The 10,410-nt window shown below is 46.6% G+C and overlaps 1 protein-coding gene across 2 annotated transcripts in view; it reads left to right on the forward strand.

Annotated features, from left to right (window-relative positions):
• The first annotated feature begins 2,169 nt into the window (after positions 1 to 2,169).
• LRRC2 (leucine rich repeat containing 2) overlaps positions 2,170 to 10,410 on the forward strand; it is a 12,675-nt gene continuing 4,434 nt past the window's right edge. The window contains exons 1-6 of one of the 2 annotated variants that reach the window (XM_006773440.2): positions 2,170 to 2,461; positions 4,348 to 4,555; positions 5,489 to 5,645; positions 5,961 to 6,097; positions 7,700 to 7,845; positions 9,403 to 9,558. In XM_006773440.2, the coding sequence (XP_006773503.1) occupies positions 2,337 to 2,461; positions 4,348 to 4,555; positions 5,489 to 5,645; positions 5,961 to 6,097; positions 7,700 to 7,845; positions 9,403 to 9,558 (929 nt within the window). In that variant the 5' untranslated portion in view covers positions 2,170 to 2,336. The remainder of the gene's footprint in view (positions 2,462 to 4,347; positions 4,556 to 5,488; positions 5,646 to 5,960; positions 6,098 to 7,699; positions 7,846 to 9,402; positions 9,559 to 10,410) is intronic. The other variant, XM_006773439.2, reaches the window with a different exon arrangement.

Raw genomic sequence — 10,410 nt, forward strand, 5'->3', positions numbered from 1 at the left:
GGTGTCTGTGTGTGTGTGCGCGAGAGAGAGTGTGTGCATCAGTGTGTGTGTGTGCACGAGAGAGACTGTGTGCATCAGTGTGTGTGTGCACGAGAGAGACTGTGTGCATCAGTGTGTGTGTGCACGAGAGAGACTGTGTGCATCAGTGTGTGTGTGCACGAGAGAGACTGTGTGCATCAGTGTGTGTGTGCACGAGAGAGACTGTGTGCATCAGTGTGTGTGTGCACGAGAGAGACTGTGTGCATCAGTGTGTGTGTGCACGAGAGAGACTGTGTGTGCATCAGTGTGTGTGTGCACGAGAGAGACTGTGTGCATCAGTGTGTGTGTGCACGAGAGAGACTGTGTGTGCATCAGTGTGTGTGTGCATGTCCCCAAAGGGTGAGCAGAGTGAGGAAACAAAGTGTAAAGACGTGCCCTCCAGATAAACATGGAGCCACTCTCCAGACGGGGATTAAGCAGCCAGGGCTGGATTGGTTTAAATGGGTAAGTTCAGAAGAAACCACATTTCTCTGCGATGTGTGAGGCCTTACCAGTGGATGTGTCAGAGGAAGCAGCTGGCTGTACAGACACCAGGTGGCACTGCAGTGGGGCTGATTTTTATAAATGGCCTCTCGTCTCACTGTCCACCATGTTAGTTATTTGTTGCTGCCCAACCAAATCACCCCAACACCTAACGGCTTCAAACAGCAAACTTGTATTATCTCACAGTTTCTGAGGTTCAGAAGTCCGAGTGGCTTAGCTGAGTGGTTCTGGCCCAGGGCATCTCATGAAGTTTGCATATGTTTGTGCAAATCAGGAAATGGATATAGCCAGATTTTGATGCTGTAGGCAGAGGCAGTTTCAAACAATCTCTAGAAAGTTATTTTACACAGATAAGGGAGATCACTATAGCTTAGTGCAGTGGTTCTCAACCTTCCTAAGGCTGCGGCCCTTTAATGTAGTTCCTCATGTTGTGGTGACACCCAACCATAAAATTATTTTCGTTACTACTTCATAACTGTAATTTTGCTACTGTTATGAATCTTAATGTAAATATCTGATATGCAGGATGCATTTTCATTGTTACAAATGGAACATAATTAAAGCATAGTGATTAATCACAAAAACAATATGTAATTATATATGTGTTTTCCAATGGTCTTAGGTGACCCCTGTGAAAGGGTCATTCAACCCCCAAAGGTGTCGCGACCCACAGGTGGAGAACCGCTGGCTTAGTAGAATGAATGGACATGCACTTTTATGTCCTGATAAATACTTTGCAGCGATCAAATAATCACTCGAACAGCAAAGATGAGTTGTGAAAGTAAAAAGAGAGAAAGCTCATTGAGTGGCCTGAGAAGGAAGCAATCTGGATATAATTATTTTATTCACTTTCATTCATTCATTCACTTATTCATTCGACAAATATTTATGAAGGGCCTACTATGTGCCAGGCACTGTGCTGAGTCTCCCCAAGATGTGAGAGCTGAGACGTGCCTGGGTCTGATTTTCTTTGCACTTGGAAGTCTGCCTAAGCAGAGACCAGCTGCTTGTGAGGCTTCGTTCATGTTGCAGGGGCGGCTCCCGGAACATGTCCCCAGGCTGGGTGGGGTCAGGCCCAGGTGGAAAGTGCTCCCGGAGCTTTGTGCCATGTTTGCTTTTGTTACTTAATGGTGGCTGGTGTGCAGCTGTAGACAACCAGGTGTGTGTGTGTGTGGGTGTGTGTGTGGTGATTAACTCATTAAACTTACCCTTGAGTATGTTACAACCTAGTGGGAAGATTAGCTGCTAAGTTCAGTAGAATATGGGAGCTTGGAGCTTGAGGAATGCCCGGGGAGCTCTGGGAACCCACAATTCCATTGAGTCAAGTGGAATATGTTTGTAATAAATGTGTTGTAGGGGAGGTGACCCTAGGGTGAGTGTTGCACTCGGACTGTCACACAGAGACCTCAGAACATGAGCACAGCCCTGGCCGGTGTAGCTCAGTGGATAGAGCGTTGGCCTGCAGACAAGGATCCTGGGTTCAATTCTGGTCAAGGGCATGTGCCCGGGTTGCAGGCTCAGTCCCTACTAGAGGCCGTGCAGGAGGCAGCCAATCAATGAGTCTCTCTCATTATTGGTGTTTCTATCTCTCCCTCTCCATTCCTCTCTGAAATCAATTAAAAAATATATTTTTAAAAAAGAACATGAGCACAGAATAACATCCTTGAATGAACAAGGCATTTCATTGTCACTTAAGACAACTGATTCATTCATGTTTCTATTCAGCGTTCATGGTGAGACTACTTCCTTCTGTGTGTGGGTGAAGCTGACATACATGTATTTGTTTTTTAAACAGGTAATTTCATGCTCCCAACATGGGACATAAAGTGGTCGCATTTGACATTTCTGTCATCAGAGGCTTGTGGGAAACTCGAGTCAAGAAGCACAGAGCTTGGCAGAAGAAGGAGGCGGAGAGACTGGAGAGAAGCGCCTTGGAAAAGTATGTTTTCTGTGCTGCTCGTAGCAGCAGGGCCTGGGCAGACTGGAGCTGCGTTTGGAGGGGCGTCTTTCTTCGGGGCCTCTCACTGTCAGTGACACCCGCTTATTGAACTTCCGAACCTTCACGCTGTTGCCCAGAAAGAACATTCGATTTCTATAAAGCAGCACCCACAGCTGTAGGGACTCACATGCACCAGGCACCATGCTGGGCCCAGGGAAGGCGGCGATGAGGCGATAAAGTCCTCTGCAGCCAGTTCTGGGTCAGGGGCCGCCTGACTCCCCATGCTCATGTGAGCCAGGTGCGGGCTGCTCTGTGTCAGCATGTCAGCCTCCCCCAGGAGCTGGGTGCCAGGCAGGGTTCCTTGTGTTGATGCCAATTTTATTTGATGGTAGTGGTGTGATTTGTAGGCTGACTGCTCTTATGTAAACTCATGTCCATGAAAATGAAATAGAGTTGTCACTGTTTGTGAGAAATATGAATCACACAATCGAATTAACTGTACACAAGGCTGATGAAAGTCGATGAGCGGGGACGGTTGCACATCCAGGTGCTTTGTAATTTGTATCCCCTGTGAAGAAACCCAGCTGGACTCCTGGGGATGCAGTGTGGGCGCCGTTTTTTCCAGGAAGGGCGGAATGGGATTCCGATGGCACACCATTCCACACCAAGTTGGCAGAGTGTGGTATTCCTGGGCTTTGAGTTAAAAACAAAATGCAGAGGTGTGGATGTCTCTATTCTTGGTTCTTCACTTTCATGAACTATTCCCATCGAACTAACACCCATCTGATCATGCCTGGTGACCCAGCTGCTGCTGTAAGCAACTATGGCTGTTTCAGGTGGTGGCTGTCATCCCAGATTGGAAGACAAGGACCAGGGTCCTAAGTCACTTGGCCAAGCCCTTGCCCCTACATGCGGTGGTCCCAGAGAGTTGGAACTTCTTTTTACTTGTCACTTAGCATCTGTACTGCCGCTGGCCACGCAGAGTCTGTTTTTAAAATTGCCCCTGCTAGAAGCCTTGTTCCCCCCGCCACCAAGTCCCTGAGGAGGCTCCGGGTGCTTGGGCTACCTATTTTGAGACAACGTCTGTGCCTGAGAGTTTTGAAGGAAAACGACGACAAATTTTGGTTTTGTACCTCATAGAATGTTAGCCTGTTGAAGGCTCCAAGCAGATATTACACTAAATGAGAAAGGCCTGCCATAGGCAAAATACTATTGTAACCACTGTGCCACCCAGAGGGCAGCAAGGTGTAGCCCACAGTCATCACGAGTTTACAGCAAAGTTGGGGGATGAGGCATCGGTGTGGAAAGTTACCAAGGAGAAGGTGCTGAGGAGGGGAGTGTGTGTGTGGGGGGTGATGGGGGGTGCTGAGGAGGGGAGTGTGTGTGGGGAGGGTGATGGGGGGTGCTGAGGGCTCCCCAGCCAGATCCAGCACCTGACTGCACCTGGAGTTTATGATGACAGGTGCACCTGCTGCAGAGAATTTCCCAGGGTGGCTGATGGGAACTTTCTGTAGACAGGTGCCTCATAAACTGGTGTTGCCTCTGTGTTTCTATCCACATGCTCGTGAACGATCAGCAAATTCCTGAGGCCGTGCATTTTTAAAACTTGGGTTGGCACCACCTACTATCCAAGGAATAGGATAGGATACTAGCCACCTACTATCAGTAATCAAACGTGTAGGTAACTTTGGGAGAAATCTTAGCCGGGGATTTCATCTAATTCCTCTAACTTTTTAAAGCCAAAGTTGCTAGTAATTCACAACCCTGAGGTTTAAGTTTCCTCTGTCCCCACCCCTTCCAGCCAGGGGAGGGCTGTGCCTGTGCCAGGTGCCCTCTGCGGGCAGATGAGGTCACTGCCCGGTGATGGCGCCTCTGCCTGCGTTTAGGATAAAGGAGGAGTGGAACCTCGTATCCGAGTGCCGCCGGAGAGGCGTCCCCCAGGCTGCCTACTGCAGGAACGGCTTCGTGGACACCGGCGTGCGGCTGCTGGACAAGCTCGAGAGGAACTCCCTTCTACGGCAGAGCTTGCCTTCCAAGGGCAGGGACAAAGGCAGCAGCAAGTTTGTGTTTGAGCTTTCGGGAGAGCACTGGACGGTGAGTCCGTGTGTTCGTGTCTCTGCGGCCGGTGTCAGCTCAGTGCAGCGCTGATGTCCTGATGGCCCCTAAGCTGAGCTCAAAGCCTTGGCCTTGGCGGGTGAGCGCTCTTACCTTGAGAGGGTCTGCTCTGGCCCTGGCTGGTTTGGTTCAGTGGATGGAGTGTCGGCCTGGGGACTGAAGGGTCTTGGGTTCGATTCCAGTCAAGGGCACATGCCTGGGTTGCGGGCTCGATCCCCAGTGTGGGGTGTGCAGGAGGCAGCTAATCAATGATTCTCTCTCATTGATGTTTCTCTCTCTCCCTCTCCCTTCCTCTCTGAAATCAATAAAATATATTTAAAAAAAATTGAAACCGAGAGGTCTGCTCTGAACCAGGGTCTCGAGGCTCCTCCTCCACGAAGGCCCAGGGAGTGGCTCCCGTGGGCACCTGCGGAGCCTGGTCGGGGGTCCTCTGTCCATCTTTCCCTCCTGCAGACTCTTAAAAACACTTAGAAATTCAGCCCAGCAAAGGGTACATGTTTATCAGTTATTTTGAAAAGCAACTACAGAGGAAGGGAAGTGCAGGCCAAACCGAACAGTCGGGTGCATGGACAGGCTGTATTTTTAGATGTTAAACTGGCATGTGTAAACAATAAGGCATGTTGTGGCTGTGGCTGTGAGCCAGCTTGTCTGTGCTGACCAGGCATTTCACTTGAATAATATCACAAATTCACGGCAGTTCTGAGCTGGGCTGATCTCTTGCTGCGACATGAACGACCACCGCAGTGGTCTGCTTTCTCTGAAACGCCGGGAGCTGGCAGTCACCTCCGACGCTCTCGCGCATGACTTCTCACGACCTCTCGCTCTGGCTTTTTAAATGAGCACACGTGTTCCTGGGCTTTGTGCGCTCGGACACATGAGGACCTGGTGCCACCTATCGCTCACCTGTCCCAGGAGCTCCCAGACGCCCTGAAGGAGCAGACGCACCTGAAAGAATGGCACATAAACCACACCCGGATCGAAGCCCTTCCTGCCTATGTCAAGCTCTTCCAAGCGATGAGAATTCTGGATCTGCCAAAAAACCAGATCTCCCATCTTCCGGCTGAAATTGGTATGTCTCTCAGCAGGGCCCAAGCCTCCAGTGAGCAGGCAGCCGGTGGACAGGTGCGGCTGCCGTGAGAACTGCTCCCCCTCCCACCCCAGGAAGTCTCCAGGCAGGGCCGTGCTCTGTGTGCCCAGAGCCGCTTGGTCACAGTGTCCCTTTGGGTGGTGACGCCACGGTCTCGCCCGTGTGACTCAGCACATACAGACCTTTGCCAGATGCTCGGAATCTAGAAGTCTCATGAGTGAGCAATGTGTGTTCAGGAATTTTTCATTTTCTTTCGGTCATTGTGATAGTCATGTTTTTCCTTTTTTCTGGTGATAGGCTGTTTGAAGAACCTGAAAGAACTCAACGTGAGTTTCAACCATCTGAAGAGCATTCCTCCAGAACTGGGAGAGTGTGAGAATCTCGAGAAACTGGATTGTTCTGGAAATCTAGAATTGACCGAGCTCCCCTTTGAAGTAAGAAAGTTACCATTTCTGCACTATGATTTATTTTTATTTGGTGCATGATATGGGATGGTCTATAATATGGGGAAGAAGCTTTGTAAAATGAAACCCATCTATATTATGTCACAATTTCCTGACATTTCAATCACCATCTACTGGCTATTATAAGGTCTTTAAAATGTTCTTACACTAGGCCAGGACCTGATTATCAGTTCAGAAATGCCATCAAAGGAAAACTAGGCAAAAATCCTGTTTTCATGCAAGATATTTGTATTTAATGCCTATTTAATATATGATGCCTATTGTCTGTGATACAGACCTGGTTTATTTATCCACAATGGTGAAATGCATTAGAAGCAGCTGGAAATAAATAAAGGGGGTATAATTTTAGAAATTTATATACTGAACACAACTTGTAGGTAACTCAAGTAGTCCTACAGATAGGATTTAAGACATTTTTTAACTGAAAAATTTTTATTAGTTTCCTTTGGTCTGTATTCATTGGATAAATGATTTCAAATCATTTCCTGATAAAATGGAGCAGATGACAGTGAACGGTTTTAATTGCCAAATAAGACTCAACGGGCCTCTTGTGTTGAAGAGATAAGGGTCTGACAGTCCTGCAGGTGATGAACAGGCTAAAAATGGTATTGCTGGCAAGGTTCGGACAAGGCCTGGCCGCGGTCACACTGCTAATCTCCTTTCCGAAAGCTTCTGTGTGGGAGGAGGTGGCTGCTTCTACCCACATCCATCTCGCCCCAGCAAATGCCTGACAGTGGTCCAGGGGAGGGGATGCTGCCAAGGTCATGGTTCCCTGCACAGCGTCATTCCTCCCCAGTTTGGAAAATGGCTCAGTCCTCTCTCATGCAGTCAGATTACAAGCGAGCCAGGTCACCTCTGACCTTTTTTGCTTCCGTGCCGGCAGTCAGTCCTCTTGGGCAGGCCCTCAACGTCTGACCACCGCCCAGCACCTTCCCACCAACACCCTTGTCCAAGTCCAAGTGGTCTGTGGACTGGGACTCGGCCTCGAGGCTGCTTTCTCTGCTCCTTGTACCTTCCCCGCTTTATTGAGATGTAATTTACATGCCATAAAATTCAGTGGTTATAAGTACATTTCACACACTCACCTGGCAGGGGAGATGTCATGATCACGAAGGTGTTTTCCCAGGGTGCGGCTTACCCACCGCACTCCGGAGGTGCTGATCCCTGGGATTTCCCCAAATGTGGGAAACTCGACTGCCTGTTTTGTGGTCGTGGGGGACTGCGTTTGCGCTCTCCCCTGAAAATAAATAATAAATAAATAAATAAACATTTTATCAACTCAGTTTTAAGATATTCCCATCACCCCCTGAGAATTCTGTTTTGCCCATTTACTATATAAAATTGCATTGCGTACTTATGAAACCACCAAGTCCTCAAGGGCAGCCACTGTGAGCTCCTTATCTTCGCACCCCCGGTGTGTTGCACAGTGGTCCACAGAACATACTGTTCTGACCTCTTTTGCATATATTCATAGGAATGCCTTTGGGAAGAGACATCAGTTGAAAAGTTATTAGTCAAACTTAACTCTCTCTCTTACAGAAGTAATTGGAATATCTTGTTGTTCTGTTCTAGTTAAGTAATTTGAAGCAAGTTACGTTTGTAGATCTCTCAGCAAACAAGTTTTCCAGTGTCCCCATCTGTGTCCTGAGGATGTCCAGTTTGCAGTGGTTGGATATCAGCAACAATAGCCTGAATGACCTGCCACAAGACATAGACAGGTAGCTACTCGCATTCTGAAGGTGAGGTGTATGGACTAGTTACTAACATCTTAGACACCGTAACATTTTACACTTGCGTAGCACATGAATGGTCTTTGAAATCAATGAATTCTCCAGAGTTTATTGTTTCTAGGAAATGAGTTTGGTTCTTTATATAATACGACAGTGTCTAGTCTACATCATACATGTACATGTGTATATACAGGGATGGGCAAAAGCAGGTTTATAGTTGTGAGTTTGCAAAACTCAATTCTTATTTAATAATTATTGTATTGTTTTTCATATGAGCAACTGTAAACCTACTTTTGCCCACCTGTCTATGTTCATCTGAACAAATCTTCCTTGTTTTGGTGAAATGTCCTTCGGTCCCCAATGGAACGGCAGCATTCACTTGTCTTTACTCCACAGAAGCAGAAAAGTAAAATTATTACATGTGGAATAGAAATATATCACTCCGTGTTTAGGATATCAGTGAGGGTAATTTTTATTAGTTTCACTTATTGATTTATTATACATAATCTTTCAAACAGAATTGGGATGCTTATTAAGGTTTCAAATTATATCCTTGTAGCTATTTCATGTTTAAAAATAATTGTTACACTGAATCATATATCATTCATTCATTCCGCCAATGTTATTAGTCGCCTCTATGGCAGGTTGGGTTTAAAGTTGTGAATGAAACAAAATCTCTGGCCTCCTGAAATCTGCCACCTTCTTTAGAAAGTAGCATAAGACACCAAAAATGGCCTCGTCTGAAGGCCACCTCCTGTTTCTGTTTTCTGCTCCTGGTACATCTGATGTGTAGCGATGTTTTCTCAGTCTGTGAGAGTCAAGGGTGACTGCTTTGGTTTGAGATAGGAGGGAACTTTGTGAAATATTTATGGGGTCTGTCAAGATTATGCAAATGGATGAAAGAAAAAACGGAAGAGGGAGTCGCCGAGTTAGAATAAAACAGAAACCAGAGTCAAATGCATTGGAGCGTTATCGGCTCATTTCCTGTTCTCCACAGACTTCTTCCTATTGTAAAGTTAGAAAGTAAGATGAGAGAGGAATAACTGTACTCTCAAGATCTACAAAAGGAAACATTGGCTGAAATTTATTTATTTCCATAACTTCTTTCCCATGCCCTGTTCACCCTTGGAAGGAGGCAGACACTGGGAGGAATATATTGATTTTTTAAAGTTTTTCGATTACAGTTTGCATTGAACACTGTTTTGTATTAGTTTCGGGTGTACAGTGTAGCGGATAGACATCCGTATTGGAAGGATATGCTGATTTTTTTAGGCCCCTACTGCATACTGTGCAGTGTGCTTATGCTGCCGCTGTATCTGTGTCTTCAACCAGCAATGAAGTCAGTATAAAAACAAAAAATAAACACAAATTGTGTCACCTGGTAGGAATTTGTTTAATTTCTAAAGTTAGTTTTTTTCTCATAAGGGTCCCATCTAAAAGATGAACTAATTCGTGATTTCCTCCTGGGACTGAGGGGTAGTTCACTCTAGCGTTCTTTGCTGGGAAGCTGAGTCCTTGTGCTCTGATCCCTTTCCGTCCTCTTAGGCTAGAGGAGCTGCAGACGTTCCTCCTGTATAAGAACAAGCTGACCTACCTTCCCTATGCCCTGCTTAACCTGAAGAAGCTCACTTTGTTAGTCGTCAGTGGGGACCATCTGGTGGAGATCCCGACGGCCCTCTGCGACTCCTCTACACCTTTAAAGTGAGTATAACACTGCCAGCCGCGTGGCTCAGCAGTTGAGCATCGATCTCTGAACCAGGAGGTCGAGGTTCGATTCCCAGTCAGGACACATGCTGGGTATGCAAGCTCCATCCCCAGTGGGGGGCGTGCAGGAGGCAGCTGATCAATGATTCTCTCTCATCATTGATGTTTCTGTCCTCTCTGCCTTCCTCTCTGAAATCAATAAAAAACTTATTTAAAAAATAACTTTGAAAGTGAGTAGACCAGAGATCCTCGTAGAGACTCGTTCAGTAGAGACATGTTTAGACACAAGGTAAGGAGCGAGGAGCGTCTGGAGCCTGAGGTCCCGTCTCAGATCCCAATTCACGGGAGTTCTGATGCTTTTTACAGGATTTTGAAGTTTTTGGACAGTAACATGAGGAGGTAGAACTCAGAGGATTTCTGTGCAATCTACGTGCTGGTTGAAGGCACAGTGGGCCAGATGCCTGGGACTCCATTGTCTAGACTCTAGGCAATAAGGTTGTTAATCTTTCCATGATGATAAGCAGTTCTTGGAAAAGGAGAATGGACTTCATTCCCAGGTTAACTCCCATATCCCTGGTGTACAACTCCCAGCTGATCAGAATGTGCCTTCTCTAATGAGAACAGAACAGTCACGGTTAACTGAGCATGATTAATATTTCTGCCCCCAACAAAAACAGTGACTGACCAATGAAAGATAGCCTTTGGGTTCTGGGGTAACAGAGGGGAGGGCAAGAGACTGCTGCTTTAAATAAAAAGTACCATTTCATTGTTCAAAATTTAAAATATGTATGGTGACTTACTTTGATTAAAAAATGAAGAATGATGAAATATAGGCAGATTGTTTTGGGG

The sequence above is a fragment of the Myotis davidii genome, unplaced genomic scaffold (assembly GCF_000327345.1).
Source record: "Myotis davidii unplaced genomic scaffold, ASM32734v1 scaffold407, whole genome shotgun sequence".
In the NCBI taxonomy this organism is placed as follows: Eukaryota; Metazoa; Chordata; class Mammalia; order Chiroptera; family Vespertilionidae; genus Myotis; species Myotis davidii.